This window comes from Tarenaya hassleriana, unplaced genomic scaffold, assembly GCF_000463585.1.
Source record: "Tarenaya hassleriana unplaced genomic scaffold, ASM46358v1 Cleome584, whole genome shotgun sequence".
Classification (NCBI taxonomy): Eukaryota; Viridiplantae; Streptophyta; class Magnoliopsida; order Brassicales; family Cleomaceae; genus Tarenaya; species Tarenaya hassleriana.
The window spans coordinates 14,435-36,261 of NW_010968362.1; the positions used below are offsets into that span (position 1 = coordinate 14,435).

General features: G+C 40.1%; 6 protein-coding genes and 1 non-coding gene across 10 annotated transcripts; 3 read left to right on the top strand and 4 right to left on the bottom strand.

Moving 5' to 3' along the window:
- Positions 1-737: 737 nt before the first annotated feature.
- LOC104798833 (caffeoylshikimate esterase-like) lies at positions 738-4,174 on the top strand. 4 transcript variants are annotated; one of them, XM_010521040.2, is made up of 7 exons: positions 738-873; positions 999-1,031; positions 2,495-2,614; positions 2,878-3,008; positions 3,176-3,313; positions 3,390-3,488; positions 3,601-4,174. In XM_010521040.2, exons 2-7 carry the CDS (start codon positions 1,007-1,009, stop codon positions 3,961-3,963), a joined length of 876 nt encoding a protein of 291 aa, XP_010519342.1. In that variant the 5' UTR covers positions 738-873; positions 999-1,006; the 3' UTR covers positions 3,964-4,174. The 4 variants fall into 4 exon arrangements, with proteins under 4 accessions (XP_010519342.1, XP_010519340.1, XP_010519344.1 ...); XM_010521038.2 differs by having other exon boundaries at positions 739-873; positions 2,468-2,614; XM_010521042.2 differs by lacking the exons at positions 738-873; positions 999-1,031 and adding an exon at positions 1,051-2,389.
- Positions 4,145-6,542, bottom strand: LOC104798839 (UDP-glucuronic acid decarboxylase 2). Its single transcript, XM_010521049.1, has 6 exons — positions 5,740-6,542; positions 5,437-5,584; positions 4,873-4,952; positions 4,688-4,771; positions 4,537-4,611; positions 4,145-4,459 (listed from the first exon to the last, which is right to left on the bottom strand). The coding sequence occupies exons 1-6, from the start codon at positions 6,355-6,357 to the stop codon at positions 4,145-4,147; spliced, it is 1,320 nt and encodes a 439-aa protein (XP_010519351.1). The 5' UTR covers positions 6,358-6,542.
- A 2,188-nt stretch (positions 6,543-8,730) lies between these two features.
- On the bottom strand, positions 8,731-9,632 carry LOC104798834 (21 kDa protein-like). Its single transcript, XM_010521044.2, has one exon. The coding sequence runs from the start codon at positions 9,424-9,426 to the stop codon at positions 8,857-8,859; it is 570 nt and encodes a 189-aa protein (XP_010519346.1). The 5' UTR covers positions 9,427-9,632; the 3' UTR covers positions 8,731-8,856.
- Positions 9,633-10,608: 976 nt separating this feature from the next.
- LOC104798835 (universal stress protein PHOS34-like) lies at positions 10,609-13,322 on the bottom strand. The gene is made up of 4 exons (XM_010521045.2): positions 13,008-13,322; positions 12,806-12,900; positions 12,415-12,536; positions 10,609-10,970 (listed from the first exon to the last, which is right to left on the bottom strand). The coding sequence occupies exons 1-4, from the start codon at positions 13,189-13,191 to the stop codon at positions 10,883-10,885; spliced, it is 489 nt and encodes a 162-aa protein (XP_010519347.1). The 5' UTR covers positions 13,192-13,322; the 3' UTR covers positions 10,609-10,882.
- A 243-nt stretch (positions 13,323-13,565) lies between these two features.
- TRNAE-CUC lies at positions 13,566-13,638 on the bottom strand. The gene has a single exon. It is a non-coding gene; the product is annotated as a tRNA-Glu (tRNA).
- A 263-nt stretch (positions 13,639-13,901) lies between these two features.
- LOC104798836 (autophagy-related protein 18a-like) lies at positions 13,902-16,635 on the top strand. The gene is made up of 4 exons (XM_010521046.1): positions 13,902-14,957; positions 15,735-15,933; positions 16,038-16,164; positions 16,332-16,635. The coding sequence occupies exons 1-4, from the start codon at positions 14,067-14,069 to the stop codon at positions 16,420-16,422; spliced, it is 1,308 nt and encodes a 435-aa protein (XP_010519348.1). The 5' UTR covers positions 13,902-14,066; the 3' UTR covers positions 16,423-16,635.
- An 865-nt stretch (positions 16,636-17,500) lies between these two features.
- LOC104798837 (glutathione S-transferase F8, chloroplastic-like) lies at positions 17,501-18,816 on the top strand. Its single transcript, XM_010521047.1, has 3 exons — positions 17,501-17,711; positions 17,853-17,901; positions 18,115-18,816. Exons 1-3 carry the CDS (start codon positions 17,562-17,564, stop codon positions 18,564-18,566), a joined length of 651 nt encoding a protein of 216 aa, XP_010519349.1. The 5' UTR covers positions 17,501-17,561; the 3' UTR covers positions 18,567-18,816.
- The last annotated feature ends 3,011 nt before the right edge of the window (positions 18,817-21,827 follow it).

A 21,827-nucleotide genomic window follows, 5' to 3' on the forward strand; every position in this document is an offset into this window, starting at 1 on the left:
GTTTGCGTTTATTCTCTGGTTCTCGTCTGCTCGGCATGTTCGAAAATTGGACGAGCAATGACCAAATAGCTTCTTCTGCGGTCCATAGGGTTTCTTCTCGTCTGTTTTGTCGGACGGGATATCTCCGTCTTGAGAGGTGTTCTCGTCGGTGTTTTAGTTTTCCCTCGGACACTTGTCGTAGTGACCTTTCTGGGTTTTAAGTTGGTTAAATCGCGGAGATTTGATAGGATTTTGTTCCGTTCATACACGAAATAGAAAGACATGCATTTGAGGAGCTCTCCGATGGGAATTCGATCGTCAAAAAAGGTTGTTTGCTTAGCTCCATCACACGAACGATTCATGTGAACTGATTCGTCCCATATCTATCTTGACTTCGTTATTGAAGATCCCGTGACTTCCATATAATATCAAAGATCTACTTTAATGACAGTTATAATAATATTGTAACGATGATTGGGCGTTATAATAACATATATCAATGACTGTCCTCTGATGCCTGTATGCATTAATGATCAGCCTTCCATTTTATTGTTTTTTGTTTATTATGTCCTTTTTCTCTAATGGGCCAAGGCCCATATACTTTACTCATTTTGGGCTTTCTCACTTGTCTTCTTTTTTCATATATTAAAAGAATTCGAGTAATAACTCGCCTTATAAATTGAGAACACCCCCCCCCCCCCCCTCGGTCTCTCTCTCTCTCTCTCTGATCCTTTCTATTCAAACACAAATGGAGTCGCCTTGAGATTTTGGTTTGTAGTATCATACGTTAATTAATTAAGCAGGAATATCAAAGAAATTCGAGAGGCGTAGAGCTGTTCTCCTGCAGTTGGATTCCCCGTTCTTCTCCCAGAGCTCTCGTCTTCCTCTGCCATGGTACCCTCTCTCTCTCTCTTTCTCTGTTTGAAATCTGCTGAGACTATACATACATATACATTATATGTTTCGTTATACTTTCTTATACGAAACCAGAAAATCGATGAATAAATAGTATTCTGCAGGCTACGGGATGGAGTGCAGTGGCTTCATGAGAGGTAATTTACTCCCCCTCTTTATTGCTCTCTCTCTCTCTCATCTCTCTGCCCCTCTTCCCATCATAATTTTTAGAGAATATATTATTATATCTACAGTTTCCTTTTTAAATATTACATATATCTCCAATTTCTGAATACTGATCGTTGCAGAAGAACATGGGCGTCATCGTCCTAATCCTCAATATATATTCCATCTTATAATATTATATTTAAAAAAAAAGATATGGGTAACCCACTCATTTGATAAGATATATATTGTACATATTTCAAATATTTAATAAATATTATTTTAAATAGATGATAACATGATGTTTGTGGAGAATGATTCCAACTAAATAGAACAAGGCGAGAAGATGAAAAAGATAAAGCTGCCGCCGCTGTATCAGTATATGCATATCTGCATTTTTGCATTTGTCTTCTTCGTATCTTTCATATCAAACTGCAATTTTCTCCACGTGTCTCCTCACCTGTTATCTATATGTTTTAGTATCTTGGTTAGATTTTTTTTTTTTCTTTCGTGAGAGGTGTTGCTTAATAGATATCTTGATTATGCATTACAATGGTGAATACATTAATTATGCAACTCTATTGAAATGTCCTTGTCGTCAACAAGAAACCCATGACAACTTTTCTTCCTTTTGATGTTTTACATCAATGTTCTGTTCTTTTCAATACACCATAAATTAGCCTTCACGATTTTTTTTTGGTTGATAAGATGAAAAGTATGCGATTGAGTAGTTGTTCTGATGAGGGGATTAATCCTCGTCACCTTAGCATTTAACTCCATGGGCCTTGTATTATAGTTCTTTTTTGTAATCGAGTGAGTGTATTATATTGAGGTCCATACTAATCTCGGAGGCGAGAAACATTTATGTGGTTTAAAATATACACCCCTTACTAAACTTGAATACCTTGTATTATAGTTGCGTGGTAGATAGCGACAATCAACGTAGAGACGTGAATTAAACGTCTGGTGTCCCTTTTTTTATTGTGGAATTCATAGTCTACTCGGTAGGTGTGGGTGGTACAACAATCCACAAAAAGATTGGTCTTGAATCTTGATTAGGGAAACTTTATTGAGCTTTTTTAAATCTCCTAATTGACTCTTTTGAGTTGTTACTTTCTGTTCTTAGTATATTGCCTTATTTGGGAAGTTGAAAACTACCCTCCTATTTATTTTCTTGTCTAGAATCCAAACTTGTACATGTTAAAGGTTTGAGGTTACTCCACCTTTGTCTACGAGTACTTAATCTTCCAATTCATTAGTCTTGTGCACGGGGTGCATAGATAGATCAGCGTAGAATAAAAGTATTGCTGTTTTCAACCAAAAAAAATGCTGGTAAATACCATGCAGGAAGGTATAGAATGCTAAGATACTGAGTGAGTGTGAATACTCACATGATTTTGGTGATAATTTTTTTTAAAAATATATATAGAATGCGGAATCAGAATGGCTTCAGCAGGGTACGCGGTGTTTGGGATGGACTACGAAGGCCACGGTCGGTCCAAGGGCGCCCGCTGCTACATCAAGAAGTTCGCCAACATTGTAAATGACTGCTTCAACTATTACACCTCTATCTGTGGTATGCTTGGCCATCTTCTTCTTCTCCTGTTGTAATTGTAAGCTCAAAACGTGTTTTCTCTAAGAAACTACCAACTGAACCAATAATAATAATATTATTCTATAAAACGTGAGCTGCGTCAAGGAATATACAATTTAGGATATAACCATATATATATATCAAGGAACATACCAATTATAAAAAAAAAGGTAATATGCCTGAATTTTTGCTTGTGGGTTAAACATAAAACTTTTTTCTTTTCTTTTTTGTTATCCCTGATGCAGCAAAGGAAGGGTACAGGGAGAAAGGGCGATTCTTGTACGGGGAATCAATGGGAGGCGCAGTGGCCCTGTTGCTTCACAAGAAAGACCCTTCCTTCTGGAATGGTGCCATTCTTGTCGCTCCAATGTGTAAGGTTAAAACTCTGTTATATGGTCCACAAACGCTCAGTATTACAGAGACAGCTATTAAGAAATGATGTCCTAAGTGTCCGGTTCAGACAAAGATCGGTTGATGATGTTAGACCAAAAAAAAAAGAAAGTTCATATGTAGATAGCGTTGGTAAATGCATCTTTTGTGTAGATATCAGAAAAAGTGAAACCGCATCCGGTGGTGATAAATCTGCTGACAAGAGTGGAAGAGATCATTCCCAAGTGGAAGATTGTTCCAACAAAGGATGTCATCGACGCTGCCTTCAAGGACCCCATCAAGCGAGAAGAGGTCTCTTCTCTCTCTCTCTCTCTGTCTGAAACGTACGTACACTTGAATGAAAATGAATCGCTTTTCATAAATGCAGGTTAGGAACAACAAGCTGATATACCAGGACAAGCCCAGGCTCAAAACTGCCCTCGAAATGCTCCGAACCAGCATGAACCTCGAAGACACTCTTCATGAGGTAAAATTACCATTTCCCCCTACCCTTTTGGTTTCTTTCTCGGATAACTGAGTTTTAATCCTGGGATTTGGACTGACAATGTGAAGCCGATATCCGATACAATATCATGTAGATAACAATGCCGTTCTTGGTGCTGCATGGGGAGGCAGACACGGTGACAGACCCAGAGATAAGCAAAGCGTTGTACGAGAAAGCAGGCAGCATAGACAAGACCATTAAGCTTTACCCTGGAATGTGGCATGCGCTGACGTCAGGTGAGCCCGACCACAACGTTGACCTTGTCTTTGCGGACATCGTCTCCTGGCTCGACCTCCGTACCGGCGACGCCGCTCCCCTCACCGTCACTCCCATCCGCCACGACTTTAACTTCTCAGCCGAGAAGGCAACTGACGGAGAAAAGAGACCTAAACGGTCACAGGGCAGTCTCCTCTGCGGATTGAACGGTGGCCGTTTGCTCCATCGCTCCGCTATGTAATAAACAACAATAATGGTTGAACTTGTCCTGAGGAGACAGAAATTGTTGTTGTTTTTAGGGGTAATGCTATATTGCTATTGGCCCTCAAAATAACGAGAAAGTTGTGTAGTAGCAAAAAGAAAGAAAAAAAAAAGATTTTTAAAGTCGTCTTGCTACAATTACAAGAATGACAAAACAGAAATCAAAACCAGAAATAACAACTTAAGAGGAAAGAGTGGTCGCCGAAGATGCGGAGGCGGAAGTCAGAGACCATAAGGGGAAGGCCGTGGCGGAGAGAGACCTTAGGCTCCCAACCGAGAAGCTCCTTGGCTCTGGTGATGTCTGGTTTCCTCTTGTGGGGATCGTCCTCTGTGTTGGGTCTGAACTCTATCTTGGCATTCGGGTCTATCGCCTCTTGCACCACCTGAGCCAGCTCCAGCATTGTGAACTCACCCGGGTTCCCCAGGTTGAACGGCCCCACATGCTCTCCCTCCATCAACCTCATCAGTCCCTCCACCTGTTGAAGGTGCACTACTTTTGTTGAATTTTCGATTTTATAAATTGGTAATTAGGGGAAGAAAGCAAAACCCTTACCAGGTCAGAGACATACTGGAAGCTCCTTGTCTGCTTCCCATCACCATAAACAGTCAACGGTTCTTTTCTCAGCGCCTGCTCCATTCAATATTACCGATTAAACCCCATCATTTGCAACCCTTTTCATAATTTTGATAGTGTAATTAATTACCTGCGCAACGAAGTTGCTAACCACGCGGCCGTCATCGATGCACATCCTGGGGCCATACGTGTTGAATATACGAGCAATCCTGACCTGCAACCCATCCACGAAGAAGAAGACACCACCAAGTTTGCATCAGCTCTTCCTTCTCATTGGGACGTTATCAGTAATTGATTGGCTTCGACCAAACTGACCTCGACGTTGGCGCCCCTGTGGTAGTCCATTGTCAGCGTTTCAGCTGTCCGCTTTCCCTCGTCGTAACAACTCCGAACTCCTGTGTCCACATTACGACATTCCCGTCATAACCCATGTTTCCTCCGTCAAATCTACAGTCAGTAGAAGATATTATCGGGTGTGCGGTCCACCGTCATGAAGACCCGCTATTTAAGGTTTGGTTTCTGTCTGTGCATCATGGGACCAGATCGGAACCCACAGCACATGAACCGCACCATAAAAACTCCTGTTTCAACCAATTACCAATGCGACCCTACGCCCTATGTGCTAACACGTGCGCCTCTTCCCGACACGGACGAGGAAAAATCAAAACACAACCAAAGAGAACGGACAAAGTGGCTCATCAAAGAAAACGTCATCATGTCACGTTCCCGAGGTTGGCACGATCACGCGCGTTTTCAGATTCCGAATTCCGATCATAGAGGGAGTATGAACGACTGGATCAGAATAGACAAAGCGCAATGGGGACAATTGAAAAATCGGGGAGGCTACGGAAATGATTAGGAAGATAACGGGGGTATTACCGATGGGATTAACGTTGCCCCAGTAAGTCTCCACCTGCGGGTGCTGAAGAGGATCTCCGTACACCTCGCTGGTACTCGTCAGAAGAAATCTGGCTCCGACCCTCTTCGCCAGACCCAGCATGTTCAGCGTTCCTACCACATTCGTCTTGTATGACCCTCACGCCAGTCAAGGAACAACACCCACAACGAACACAACAATTCAAAAACATAGAATCGAGATGGAACCCGGAATTCACATTCGAGCACGCAGTTCCGGAATTCGAGACAAAAAGCGGAATTGAAAGCAATCATTTGAAAGGATATGATGGTCTTGACGGGATTGAACTTGTAGTGGACGGGAGAAGCAGGACACGCCAAGTGGTAGATCTGATCAACCTCCAGAAGGAGCGGCTCCACAACATCATGGCGGATGAGTTCGAAATTCGGGTTGCCGAAATGGTGCATCACGTTCTCTTTCCGACCGGTGAAGAAGTTGTCGACGACGATCACGTTGTCCCCTCTCGCGATCAGACGGTCCACGAGGTGCGACCCGACGAACCCGGCCCCACCCGTCACCACGATCCGGAGGCCCTTGCGTTTCAGCCCCAGAGGAATCTTACCACCCGCTGACCCGACCCGGTTCAGGTACTCGAAGCTTGGCTTCTTCTGCGCCTGGAACGCCGTAAGGTACGAAGACTCAGACCGGAGTCCGTACCCGGAAAACGGATCCGAGTAGGGGATGGGTTGCGTGGAGCGAGGGAAAATGGTGAAACCCAAGGTGGCAATGGCAATGCCGACGAGGACGAAGACAAGCCTCTGTTCCCGGAGCATGTAACGGATGGAACGAGGCACGAAGAACCATGGCTTAATGGGTTTCGGGTAGTAAGCGTCGACGGAAGGCTGGTCCGTCTCGTATCGCCGGTACATCAGCTCGGATGCCATCTTCTTCGTCTCGTTATCTCTTTCTTCGAATCAAGTTTGAGCACAGAGAAGAGATTTTTCGATCCAGAAGGAAGAGAGAGAGCGAAAGTAATCGTATAGAAAATTTCCCGGGTTGTCTTTAGTTTCTGGGAAAATCTCCGAGTCGAACTCGGCGGGGACTGAATCGACCTTGAACGGGAGTGAAATGCGAATGGACTTTGTGTATTTAAGTAGAGGAGGCGTTACAGTCAAGGCCCGTTGTTCGCCATTATTACGTCAATACCCCTGCAATTACTTCTTCGGAAATAAATTGGCAAGCCGAATCAATTAAAGAATTATGTAGTCTTGAATTCTATAATTCATGAGCAAGAGATTAAATACAATACCAAATAAAACCGTCAATTAAATTGGTGTAATTAAGAAATCGACGGATGGAGAAGAAGACACAAAAAATCGAAAAGATGGGGATAAAATTTTGTTATTTTGTTCAACATATCATATTGAAGACTTAAAATAAGAAATAAATCAAGTAAAATTAATATTTTTATACGATTTTGTCCAACATTAAAAAATAAAAATTATAAATTTTATGTTCTAGAAAAGGAAACCGCGACCCAAAAAAAAAAAATCTAAACCAATCCAAATATATATTTAAGTAGCAATATATTACAACATTTCTAATTTATTACCATTTTCAAAATGAACATTACGTATTAGAGTATTGTATTGCGTGATATGGTGGGCATATCATCTCATATCATTTGGTGGACTACTCTATTTTGCAGGAATCTATTTATTATTTATGTATTTTTTTTTTCTATATATACACCAAATCATTATATATGATGCACACCACTATATATATATGAGTATTGGGAAAAAGTTAACATCGTGATTTTTTTTCTTTAATCTATATATATAAGAATATATATATATATATATATATATATGAGATGAATTGATTAGCAGTAGATGCATGCATGATTTACCGAATTTGTAGGTGGGTTGTTTGTCATGTTGGAGTAATTAATATTATCATTAGTTAATAATGGACTAAATAAGAAGACTGTTGGAAACCCCGCGAGCTGGGGTAGGCTTGGCTTATAAACATTAACATGTACATGCCACGTGGCGCTCTATAATAACCACGTTTTCTGCACCCTCCTCCTCCCGCACCTTTTTTTTTACCCCGGACGATATATTATTATTATTGTTTATTTAATTTAATGTATGGAATTCTTAGAGCTCTCTTGGATAGCGGGTTTTCGGTTTGAGAGAACCGAACCCGACCTTAGTCTTCGAATCCCTCACCTTAGAACGAGCATGATATAGGTCCATAATCCTTTACGGCATCCTTGCATGATCGGTGAAACCCGATTCCCATAACCTTCCCCATTGATCATCTTCTCTTGAATTGTGATTGTCTTTGATTTTAGTTTCTTTCATTTAATTTTCTGCAACTTTAAAAAAAAAAATCATTCGAGCTGATTATAATAAGATATATATTCAGGAATATCAGGAAAAGGGTAAAATATGAGAACGAGTGAGAAATAATGGGTTGTCATGCAATTCAAACTTAGATAAACGGAGGTATAAAACATTTATCCTATCCTAAATTCGAACTTGAAAAATAAATTAATTTGATTTTTGGTAAACCAGATCTTAAAATTAATCCCATTAACAAAAAAACAATGGATTGTCATCGAACCTACTCTTGCAAGATTAGTTTTATTTAACAAGACCACCGTAACATCTTTAGCTATTTTTGGCTTTTTTTATACTATCCTCTGCTGTGGATGTTTTCAATTTTGATATAAGGTTTTGCAACCGTGATGTATTTGTAATTGATTAATATATTTACATTTAAAAAAAAAACAATGGATTGTCATGGTGTTTCAGCTTTATTTTTTATATATTCAAACAACACAACACATGGCTTTATTATGTTATGTGACATGTTTTGTTCGCAATGCAAAGAACCGGGGGAGGCAACCAAATCAAACAGATCCGATGGCAGCAAAAGCAGCCAGGTGGCATTGTCCTGTCCGTCGGATGAAACTGTGTTTTTTCCGTCATCGAGTCAAACTCGTCGACACCCACTTCCCCTCCAAGCTCGTTAGGTTTTAGATACGGCCGACGATACTGGACCCCACATGTCGCGCTCAAATTTCCATAGAAAAGGCCCAAATCATAGATAACGGATGGCCCATTAAAACCACTCACCGGCCCAATAGGCGTTGAAACTAAAAATCGATCTAGCATTTATTTATATATATATATACACAGTACCTCACACGTACGTGTCTATATATATATATATTATAATCAGCGAAAGCATATATAAAACAAAACAGCGATATTCATGTAGTATCCACTAACTTAATTGGAGATAGCGACGATAAGACACGGCTGTGCCACTTATTATTACACATCTTTATAATCACAGATATAATTGATTGCTTTTTAATACGTAACATCACCTTATTAAATGACATGTCTAAATGTGTGGAATAATTAAATCTACACACCAGCGGCCGCAAGCTTGTTAACTAGCGCAAGCGCATTACTCGTAAAGTACATAGCAATAGTCACCCTCCTCCGGATGATCTTAGCCGTCGATGAACTCGACCCTTCGAACCCATCAAGACACGTGTCCTGATCCGTGAGGGCGGTGCTGACCCACGTCGTCATGTCGCTGATCTGCGTCTGGGACGCGGTCGAGTTCAGCGTCCGCAGAACCCCGAGGGACCTGTGGAGCTCGTCCAGCGCGTCCTGGAACAGCTCCCTGCAGTCCGACAACGCCAAGCCGTCGCGTTTCCCGACGACCGCTGAACGCCGCGTTTCCACGATGCGTCTGAGGGCGTGTTTGGTATCCGTTATGGTCACGGCGACTCCGGCTCGGGCCCACTTGCTTGGGCTGTTCTTGGCCAAGGCTGAGAACGGCGTTAGCGATCGGACGCAGAGTTCTTTGTATAGAGTGGCACTACATGCGTTTCTGACGTAGCTGCGATTGCGTTTTGACGCCAACGATGGATTCGGCTGTACGATCAAGAGAGAGAAGAGAATCGTGATTGTGATCAAAGAACTCATTGGGCGTGTCGGAATTTTTTTTGTTTGGTCTCTGTATCTTTTGCAATATGCGATTAGAAGAGAGAGTGGGAGTGGGATATTATTATATATGGCGAAGAGGACTTGGAAGATTCAGAATAGGGTTTGTGGATGTGAAATGTAAGTTACGGTATGGAATTCCATTTGTCGGTGTCGGATCCAAGTTATAATTACGAAGGGTAAATGATTAGGTTTTATTCCTTACTAGCTTTGATTACGTATCGTTATCAATATTCATTTATATGACATGATATTGAATTTATTCGTATTGATTTATCATGATCCCGAAAATGATTTCCATCCTTTTATTTATTTATATATATATATATATATATATATATATATAGGACTATCATGTGTCTATGATGACATCAGTCAAATCTGAATTTGGATAGTTCAATCACTACAACGAAACGTAAAATTTTTGTTTCGTCCCGAATTTAAACATCAGATTTGAAGAGAGAACGTATATTCTAAACCATATGGTTGATCATCGACCTCGACATTAATCTGAGTCTTAATCTAAAATATTTAGTTACCAAAAAAAAAAGACTCCGTCAACATATTTTTATTTGATTATTTGTTTTGATTGTACGAATTTAATTGATTTTCTTTTAGTAAAATGCGATCTTTTAGTAAAATGCGATTTATGAGACGTAATATTAGATTATTTGATTTGATTATATTTTCTCCCCATAGATTCAAGTTTAAAGTCATAAAGATGAAAAAAAAAATGAAAAGAAAAAGATGCATGCATTCCTTGAAGAGGAGTTGCTGTTGAGGGGCCATAATACAAAGTGACAACTGACAAATGAAAACACGTGATTGGATTGGACCTTCAAGTTTCGTCTGGCCTTCTAATCTCGTTTCTTGAAGCAAGAGCAAGTTTTTAACAAAACTTTTTTATTACGAAAATTCGAGTTATGAGTATTAATAGCAGTGTATTGATTCTATATGCCAGAGCTTATGTCTGCCACTTGATGTGTTTCAACTTCCAAACCTAACATTTGGATGGCAATAATCATTGGTGGTTTCCGTATGATCTTAACAATGAACGGTCAGGATTTTGAATTAAGGAAAAGCACAAGCCAGAGATAATATATTATCGTCAGCATCACAAAAACCTCACTTTTATTTTTTATGTGAGAATTGGAAATTTTTAACTAGAAACGTTAGACATCATATTATTGTGGGGGAAACAAAAGATCTACAAGGCCCATACGATTGGGTCGTGTAAGCAAGAGAATTAGAGAAGCGTAATTGTGGTCAAACTAGAAGGGATAAACCCTGATTGGTTGGATTTAAGACAACATACAAGCAACAACTACACACGAACCCAGATTTATAGGTTTCTTGATTCTTTCACGGCAAACAGCTCATATTTTGTGCTTTTGCCGAATTTATTGGTGGTTTCGGGGGGCAGTCTTAGTTTGTAGATTCAGCCCTTGATCTTAGGCTTCTTCACGATCATGACCGAGCAATGAGCGTGGTGAGCACAGTAGTCGCTCACGCTCCCCAGCACCGCCCTGCCAAAGAGACGAGGAATTTGTATCCATTTAGGGAGTGAGTGTCGTCTTCTAAGAAGAGAGGACAGACTCATGGCGACAGAAAGGGTTTAAAGATGAGCACATACCTCTTGATAGCTCCGTAGCCGTGGCTGCCCACGACCAGAACAGAAGCATGGTGTCTCTCCACAACTTCACAGAGTACATTTCGGGCATCCCCTTCTATTACTTCCACTGTCGCGTCGCTTACCTGCAGAGCATCGCCCGTGTTCATTACGAACGATGATACAATCGTAATACTGCTCAGCTTAAAAGTTTTTCTACTGTACTTTTGTCTCATTCAGAATTCGTGCAACAAGGTACAAGAACAAGCATTTCAACAGTCCACAACCACAATAACTATACATAGAGACTATCCTTCTTACGGAAATCATCGAATAGCAATTATGACCGAAAGGAAACAGAGACGTGATTTTGCTGCGGAAAATGAAGAGGCACAAGACATACGCTTTTGATATAAATTCAAAATTTCTTCAAAATTTTGTAGTGTACTATAGGAATTACGAAATCCGTGAAAATTAGCGTTTTTGTTAGCGTTGGCATTGGCATGAGAGTTTTGGTGTTTGTAATGATGAAGATGAAAGCTTGGTTTTATCGCAATGTTAAAAGGGTTAGGTGAAAAGGTTGTCTATTTTGCATTTCTACTTAGAAGGATTTGCACATGGTGACTTTGTTCCCCTTTGTGTCTTCATTTTGAAGATTGTAGTTGGTGGACGGAACAAGTATTTGATCAATGGAAAGCTTGCACAACCAAGTCAAGTGCCGAACCTTTTCCACTCGGTGCAACTCAATGTCAATAATCCCCATTTTCTCATCATGCAAGGGCGTATCACCAAAGTCTTAAACATGAAACCTCCAGAGATCCTATCAATGCTTGAAGAAGCTGCTGGGACAAGAATGTATGAAACCAAGAAAGAGGCTGCGCTGAAAACACTTGAAAAGAAGCAAACCAAAGGTAACTGCCAGATTGTTCATAACATAGAAGATTTGAAGAAATCTCTTGAAGAGAAAACCTCTGCTTTGAAGAAGTCTGAGGAAGGAGCGGCTGACCTAAAACAAAGAGTTCAGGAGTTTTCGACCACATTGGAAGAGTGCGAAAAAGAACATCAGGTAGTATCACTACAGCATATGTCTCCTTCCATATTATCTTGATTGCCTTGCATTTTCATTGAATTTAAGTTCATGGAAATTAGGGTGTACTTGCTGGGAAAAGTAGTGGTGATGAGGAGAAATGCCTTGAAGATCAGTTGCGTGATGCAAAGGTTGCTGTTGGGAAAGCTGAGACAGAGTTGAAGCAGCTGACGACCAAAATTGGCCACTGTGAAAAGGAGCTAAAAGAGAAAAAATCTCAGTTAATGTCTAAACGTCTCATGGCGACAGAAAGGGTTTAAAGATGAGCACATACCTCTTGATAGCTCCGTAGCCGTGGCTGCCCACGACCAGAACAGAAGCATGGTGTCTCTCCACAACTTCACAGAGTACATTTCGGGCATCCCCTTCTATAACTTCCACTGTCGCGTCGCTTACCTGCAGAGCATCGCCCGTGTTCATTACGAACGATGATACAATCGTAATACTGCTCAGCTTAAAAGTTTTTCTACTGTACTTTTGTCTCATTCAGAATTCGTGCAACAAGGTACAAGAACAAGCATTTCAACAGTCCACAACCACAATAACTATACATAGAGACTATCCTTCTTACGGAAATCATCGAATAGCAATTATGACCGAAAGGAAACAGAGACGTGATTTCCATTATAAAAAAAAATGAAAAACGGGAGACAATGATCGAGTACCGATCTGCTGTGACAAATCTCCTTAGCTTTCTCAACGACTCTGGCAGCAATCTTCTTCAAATCGGCGTCAACAAAAGGCACAACCTCCGCAGTTCCTAGAAAAACCGTCAGAAGCAGTAATCAAAAACCAAATCAAATCCCAAATTTCTTAGTCGAAAGATCGTTTCCATGAGTGCGACCAAAAAAATAAAAGTAACATTACCGGGACCGGCGAGACCGATGGCGGAGATGGCGGAAGGTTTAGCATGGACGATGAGAAGCTTAAAGGGGGAATTGGGAGAATAAGGAGCGAAGAAGTGGTCGAGAGTCCACTCGAGGGCGTAGATGCTCGGCTCGCTCTCGTCGACGCCGACGATCATCAACTGCTTGTGATCTCCCGTAGCCATGGCTGCTCTCTCTGCTTTAATCTCAGGCTATTGGTACTGGCTGGGCTTGTGTGCGTGAGGATAACGCTCGATAATGGTGGAAGAATCCGAAGCTGGAGAAGGTTTTTAAGCACAGTGACATGTGGGGGTGTGCAAGATGAATACGAAACTTGCCTTCCTCCTTTTTTTTTTCTTTCTTTTTTAACTTTTTCGAACTTTAATGACGTGGCCGCCGCAGTGCGAGTATGGAAGAACATCTAGCCCGTTTTGTCGTGTTGTCGACGGCGTTTCTTCCCAAAAAAAATGGATGTATTACAAATGGGCCGAGAATGGACTAGGCCCATGAAATCACATTCTCTGATTTTATATTTTTAATAAAAATATAATTAAAAAATTTCCGTTGCCGGGACTCGAACCCGGGTCTCTCGGGTGAGAGCCGAGTATCCTAACCATCTAGACTACAACGGATCCGTGTTTCAGGGAAAAAATATGTAAACATAGAATACTGTTAAATTTCACCGAAGCCACCGTCGAGGCAACTCCCTCGTCAACTTCACCGTGGCTGAAGGCCAACAGCCTTGTAATCACTTCAAAACTCTTAATGTTGCGTTGCATATTTTTTTTAGATATTTGTAGATAATAAATTGATATATTGAAATATAATTACTATTGAAATGCATTGTTTTCTGTTTAAATTACACAGAGTTTTGGAAGGAATATTGCATTGGGAGGAGAAAAAAAAAACAACGGAATACTGTAAACAAAATCTTGACGAGACGTTGAGGAAAGCACGAAGCCGTGCTCACGTCTCGTATCTTATTCCTTTTTGTTTTTCTTATCCACGCCGCTTCTATCCGAATTCCGATTTCTCTAGAATCCTCCAAAATCTCTCTTCCATGGCCACCGTCTCCGCTTTCTCCTCTCCTGCTTGGCAAAACCCTGATTCCGATTCAAACCCTAATTCCACCTCCGCCTCCGATTCAGCTCCTCCTCTTCTCCCGCCCCAGGATCGCCACGACCCCACCGACTCTCTCGATTCCTTCTCCTCCATGAGTCTCCAGGACGAGGAGCTCACTCGGCAACTGGATCCCAACAGGGACCTCAACGCTCACACCACTCTCTCTCCGCCGCAGCATTCACCGGTGACGCCTCCGCCTTCCCTGTTCTACCTCTCCTTTAACCAGGATCACGCTTGCTTCGCTGCTGGCACCGATCGCGGCTTCCGGATCTATAACTGCGACCCTTTTCGCGAGATCTTCCGGCGAGATTTCGATCGCGGCGGTGGGGTCGGTGTAGTGGAGATGCTTTTTCGGTGCAATATCCTGGCCTTCGTTGGCGGTGGTCACGAGCCGCAGTATCCGCCCAATAAGGTCATGATTTGGGACGATCATCAGAGCCGCTGCATCGGCGAGCTCTCATTCAGGTCCGATGTGAGAGCGGTCCGGCTCAGGAGGGATCGGATCGTCGTTGTTCTCGAGCAGAAGATATTTGTGTACAACTTCGCCGACCTGAAGCTGATGCATCAGATAGAGACCATCGCGAATCCTAAGGGTCTATGCTCCGTTTCTCAGGGAGCTGGGGCGATGTTGCTCGTATGCCCTGGTTTGCAGAAGGGTCAAGTTCGGGTCGAGCATTACGCGTCGAAGCGGACTAAGTTCATCATGGCCCATGATTCACGGATTGCTTGTTTCGCGCTCACGCAAGACGGGCACTTGTTGGCCACGGCGAGCACCAAAGGCACTCTGGTTCGGTTGTTTAACACTGCCGATGGTACGTTGCTCCAGGAGGTACGCCTTTCGCGCTTAGCCTTTGCCTCAAGGACGTTAAAGATAATACGACCTTGGTATTGGAATGTGAAAATCTGCTGCTACTTGATATTGCAATGCTTTTAACTTGGTAGTAGTTTAGCTACTCTTTTGATTGATAGCTCTTTAAGTTCGTAGACGTGGATAGGTTCTTTTAGTTACTTCGGGAGTCTATTCTGAGCTGATCCGCTTGCTGGGTTCCATACCCATCGAGCTTTAGTCTCCTGTGGATTGTAGGATTCATTGCTACCTGAAACATCGCTTAGATCCTATGTCAGATATGGCTCTCGAGAATGGAATAGCGATTATAGCAAACATTATTGGCAAAGATACATAATTTTCTTGTTCAGGTGACCTCCAACAGTAATTTGATAGGTATTAAGCTTCTGAGGGTCAGAGTCAGTCATCCAGGGTTTTGCTGTACTTATAGGAACTGTGAAGCATTGGGCGATTGGTTTAGAACCTACCCACACTGCTCTTTTTCGTCATTGCTCTTCCATTTTGTCCCTTGAATTTTAATCTGACCCATGTCATCTGACCAGATTAAGTTCTGTCGCTTTTGTAGCGCTACAGAAAAAGTTCGTTGGCTGTTTCAAGCCTAACTTGTGCACCTTTTGTGTTGTATCATTCATGATTAGATTGAATTTCTGTTTAGTCTTTAAATTTGAGGGTATCTCATGGGATTTAGATCCTTATCTTCCCTATGAATTCAGAGTTCACAATACGATGATTTCGGTTTGATATGATTTGACTGTCCAGGTTAGGAGGGGTGCAGATAGAGCCGAGATCTATAGTCTTGCATTCTCTGCAAACGCCCAGTGGTTAGCAGTCTCGAGCGATAAAGGGACTGTCCATGTTTTCGGTCTCAAAGTCAATTCTGAATCTCAAGAAAACGACACAACCCGAACTGCAGTGGATGCCACTCACTCCCCTTCCTCATCTCTCTCATTACTCAAAGGTAAGTAATGCCCTTCCTGCTTACTCGAATACCGGCTAATAAAAGCTCTATCTTGAATGGCATAACCCTCTTTGTCGTTAAACCTCTCCTTCTTCTGACCACAGGAGTGTTGCCAAAGTATTTCAGCTCAGAATGGTCAGTGGCTCAGTTCCGGTTGGTCGAAGGATCTCAATACACAGTCGCCTTTGGTCATCAGAAAAACACTGTTGTAATTCTTGGCATGGATGGGAGGTGAGGATATATTTCTCTACATTCTCCCAACTTGTGACAGAAACTAGACCCTAATCTGCAGAGAATTTCTTTAAAAACCCGGGATCAACTCTGTTTCGATCTGAATGATGTATCGTTCCGTGCCCGGTTTTGTGTTGACCAGAGAGCTCTTTTTTTTGATGATGCAGCTTCTACAGATGCCAGTTTGATCCGGTGCATGGTGGAGAGATGACTCAGCTCGAGTATCACAACTTCCTGAACCCGCCTTCTGTGTTCTAACTTCCTGATGCACCGCTGTTTATAGTGTGTTCTCTCTTCTTACGTAGTACGCCGATCCTTAAACCCTTAATGATGTGTACGTACGCAACGTAGTGTAGATAGAGATATATGTGTATATATGGGCGTGTCCATGATGCAGATTTCCATGTCCAAGTGAGTCTTAGAACTGTGATTGCCTAATTGGGGAATAAAGAAAAGTAAAAAAAAAAAAAATCAGAGATGTTATATCAAGCCGAGTATTAAAATCGTAATTTTTCTATAGGTCAAGTGTGAGGATTAAAATTTAATATCTAAATATCAAATTTGGATGGAACAGTGATATGAGAATATATAAAGAATATTTTTATTTATGGTTTAAACCCAAATATAGAAAGAGTCATTCATCTATATTTTTTTTTGGTAATATGAAAAATATAATTGGGTGAAATTATAAAAAAAAATTTAATAATCAGACAACATCAAAACATAATACAAAAAATAAATAAAAAATGTGTTCTTCTCTGTTGATGATATAGTTAAAAGAAATGCATTTATATAGATGTGACTTGTCACAACTACAAGAGGAGATAAAAATGAAGGGAGGAATATTTAAACAAACCTATTAAAAATATACCGGATCTGATATTTATGGGTCGGATAAACTTTGAATATAGAGATTCCATAAGCTATAGCTTAAAAGGCTTCCATATGTTATATTTAATCTAATTACATGTTTTTGTATAATTGATCGTTTCACTTTTTTTTTAGATAATTTTTGGCACAACAAACAGAAATGGCACAAAAATAGGATGCGAAAAATGTTGACGAGGGTTGAACTCAAGTAGTAAGCCTATTTACCCTATTTTTAGCTTGTCAGCATTATCGCGGCATTATCTTTTTTTTTCCTTTTATATTCGGCGAAAAAATGTTATCCAATTATATATTATACAAGGGAAAATAAAAAATGATCATTTACCCGAAATAGAAACTAAAATTGAGGACATCCGTAGAGTTTTCTAGAAGAAATAAAATTCCACGTTGCTCACCTCCTCCTATATAAAGAGACGCGCCATTTTTATTTTTCTCGGCACAATTTCTCCGTCGCCAACGACATTCTTCTCGATTCGTCATCCATCCTCTGCCTCGTTTCCCGATCGATCATGGCAGCAATCAAGCTCTATGGAGTCCCTCTCTCGACGGCGACCATGCGCGCACTCGCTGCTCTCTACGAGAAAGGCCTCGAGTTTGAGTTGGTCCCCGTCGATACGAGCTCCGGCGCTCACAAGCAAGAGCCCCACATCTCCCGCAACGTAAGCAATCTCCGACCATCTGTTTTGGCTTAATCTGAGATGCGATCCTGTTTCCGTGGCGGTTGGAAACTGGTTTCGATCCTAGGCGTTAGGTTTTGAAGAGAATTGGTGTCTAATTTAACATTCTTCGTTTCAATGCAGCCTTTTGGTCAAGTTCCGGCTTTTGACGACGGTGATGTGAAGCTTTTCGGTGAGTCCGTGACTAATCCCGATATTATGCTCCGACCGATTTTTGATTTGCAGCGAACGACAGTATCCCGATGGTTGTTGATCTGTCACTCCTTGCACGCTTATAACGGCGATTAGAGAAATCAATCTTGTCCATGAACATAACTAATGATTGATGACTTGATCGATTCGACTGCTTTTTTGTGCTAAGATATCAAATGCTGTGTCAATGCAGAATCAAGGGCTATCACACAGTACATAGCCGAGGAATACAACGACAAAGGCAACCAGCTGTTCTGTCCTGGCAACAAGGTTGTGAAGGCTGCCACAAGGCAGTGGATGGAAGTGGAGGGTCAGCAGTTTGAACCGGTGGCCATGAAGCTGACCTTCGAACGATTCTACAAGCCCATGTTCGGGATGAGCACGGACCCTGCAGCTGCGGAAGAGCTTGAAGGGAAGCTGGGGAAAGTCCTAGACGTTTACGAGAAGCGGCTAGGTGAGTCCGAGTACTTGGCCTGTAATTGCTTCACACTGGCTGACCTCCACCACCTACCTGCGGTTCATTGCCTGATGGCCACGGATTCCAAGAAGGTCTTCCAGGCTCGCCCCAAGGTCAGTGAATGGGTCGCCAAGATCACCGCCAGGGAGGCCTGGGCCAAGGTTCTCGCCCTGCAGAAGCCGCACTGAGAGAGAGAGATGTATCCTTGTTTGTGACGAGTGTTGTTCTGTTTCCCTTTTCCAGAAGTTATATGACTTTTGTCGTCTTTAGGTGTCCGTACCAAGTTAGACCGGTGGAATCGCAATCGCAATCGCGGCGATTGCGGGTGTTTACAATGCGTTCGTTGATGATTTTAGGTAATTGGTACTAACTGATAAAAAAACTACCGTGGATAGCGATGGTGAGTGATTGCGATTTATAACGTCTGATTGGGAGCGATTACGATTGCGATTTAGTTTAAATTAAAAAAAAAGACATCATTTTATTATATACAATATTAATCATTTTAAAAATATTTTTAATTAATTTTTTACTATTATTTAATAGCAAATAATTATTAAATTTATAAATAATTAATTATAAATTTTAAAATATAATTTTATTATCAATTTAATTTATTTTCAAAAATAGTTTTAATATTAAAAATATTTATTGGTAAAACTAAATAATATCAAACATAATATATACCAAACAAAATTATTAATATATTTTTTTAATTTATGTATATATATGTATTATGTATATAAATATATATATGTGTATATATATGTATATATATATATATGTATATGTATATATATATATGTATATATATGTATATATATATATATATGTATATATATGTATATATATGTATGTCTGTATAAATGTGTATGTATATATGTATATATATGTATGTATGTATGTATATATATGTATATATATGTGTGGTATATGTATATATATGTATGTGTAAGTATGTATAGATGGATGTATGTATATATGATTGTTTGTGTATGTATATATGTATGTATATATATGTGTATATATATATATTATACGTGTATGTATTTATATATTTCATGTATATATATACGTAAGTTCTTTTTATATAATATGATATGTATGTGTATATATATATTAATTAATATCATGGGTATTTTGATTATTTAACCAAAACGCTGTAAAACGCTATCGTAATGCAATTTTTTATCTGTGATTAGAATATTGATGTTTTGTTGTGATTGCGATTTCAACAATCACTTTTTCAATCACCTATAATTACCAGAAATCACAATCGCTGCGATTACGGACGACTGCGTTACTCCCGGTCATCTTCCAAGTCAATGGTAATTTGTTGAACAGCTACCATATATTATCGATGCTGGCTCTGTGGTTTTAAAAGTCGCTTCACCTTTTTTTTTCCCCATTTCACCCATTTTTATTTTTTTAAGTATAAAATTGCTTAAATTTTCCCTAAATCAAACTACACACTATACCATCTAAAAGAAAAATCCCATAAAAAATCCTTTAAAATGTTCCACAGACAACATTAATTTGCAACTTCCCATAAAAAAATATTGAACTTGCCAAAAACTTTCAGAAAATACAGCAATTTTTCATTTTCGTCCACATTTATAACCATGATACTAATGTGTATACCAATATATTGATATCATGTATTACAAGTTAAATAGGTGATAATTACACTGTCTTATATACATTATAACGGTTTATATTAGCTATATAGAATATGACTTGTCTACATGCTATATGGTGTATATATATGGTATATAATTGTATTAATAAGCTTTCAAAATCCAAATTTTAATGGCATTTTAGGCTTAACTATGTCTCTAACTTTATCGAGATCCCTAATTCTCCTCAACTTTATCACTATCACCCATGCGTGGTCTTCTTTCTTAACCTCGCATCGAAGCATATCTTAATCGCTTCTGTGATGATCGTGTCTTCATCGAAAGAATCAAACTGAATCATTCTCAATCTGAATCTGAATCGAATATCGAAACGTTCATCCCTATTGAAATGAAATATATGTACAATTGATGAATAATATAGAGTTATATAAAATTTAAAACTGTGATTTGATTGTTTGAAAATTGGTTATTAATCTACCGACAAACAAATATAGTTCCCGGTGATAAACAAATTGGTTATTAATTTATCGATAATCTTATCGAATATTTATTTAGATATATCCGAATCGAACCAATTAAAATTATATTCTCGATTGGGTTTGAATATTTTAAATCTGAAATTCCCGAACCCGAATCAATCTAATCTGAATCTATCCTGTTGGGCCTTAAGACCCATTGGCGTAAAAAGAGAATCCTCCTATTCGAAGGGAGGCTTCGGTCTCTTAATCGAAACGTAGCGTTTCGATGTGTTAGGGTTTTCACCCTAGGTCTCAAAACTTCGTAACTTAGCAGCAGAGAAGAAAAGAGAGAAGGAGAGAGGAAGAGGCGTTTGCGGAGAGCATACGGTGGAGCCGTTTCGGTGGTCCGTCAAGGAAGCTCGGTGGTAGATCGATAAGATCCTGGTACAGGTTTGCATCCCTCGGTGATTTCTCTTGTCCTTGTTCTCGGTTCTTCTCGGTGAGGCTCCGGATTTGTGGAGATCCGCCGAGCTTCTGTTTTCCGCTATTTCTTTCCGTTTTCTAATGGATTCGTCGGCACCGTTTGACCGAGATATAGGCCCGAGCTTGCTCGGTAACCGAACTCGTTAAAATCGTTGTTTCTTCTTTCGGTTCTTACACGAACGAGTGACGGAGAGATGTGAGAGGGTTCAGTACCACTTCACGTATCCGAATGTTCACTCCTAATTGTTATAATAAAATAATTTATACATTTATAAAAAAATTATTAAAATAAACAAATAAATAAAGATAAGAGAAAAACAAATAAGGTAAAAGATAATTGATATAATACATATATTATTCTCAAATGAGATTATATTTTTAATTATTATCAATCTTATATCATTTTTATATTTTATTTCTATTTCAATATTGTTTTTGTTATTGACTTTCAAAGAATACAATAGTCAACTCAACAAAATGATAAACAATTCAACAAAATTCTCAAATTTTAGTGAAGAAGAACAATGCAAACGGTTGTAGCCGTATATGGTAGAATAGGAAGAGATTCCGTACGAATCACGAATACGAATACCGGCATCTATACATCGAAATCGCCGCAAGAAAATGCACAAGTCGGAGAAAAAACCCATAATTCTCCGGGAAAAATAGCACAGGCGCTACACGTGTGAAACGACCGTGCTTGAGAAAAAGCTAGAGCTCAATTAATTTTTTTTTTTGACAAATCTTGTCTAATTTACCCTCAAACGTAAACTTAAAATACCACTTTACCCTCTATATTCATTTTCCTTGGGGTATAAAATGGCGAGCCCAACGGGCTCGATTCGGGCTTAAAATTTCTCGGCCCTTGAGG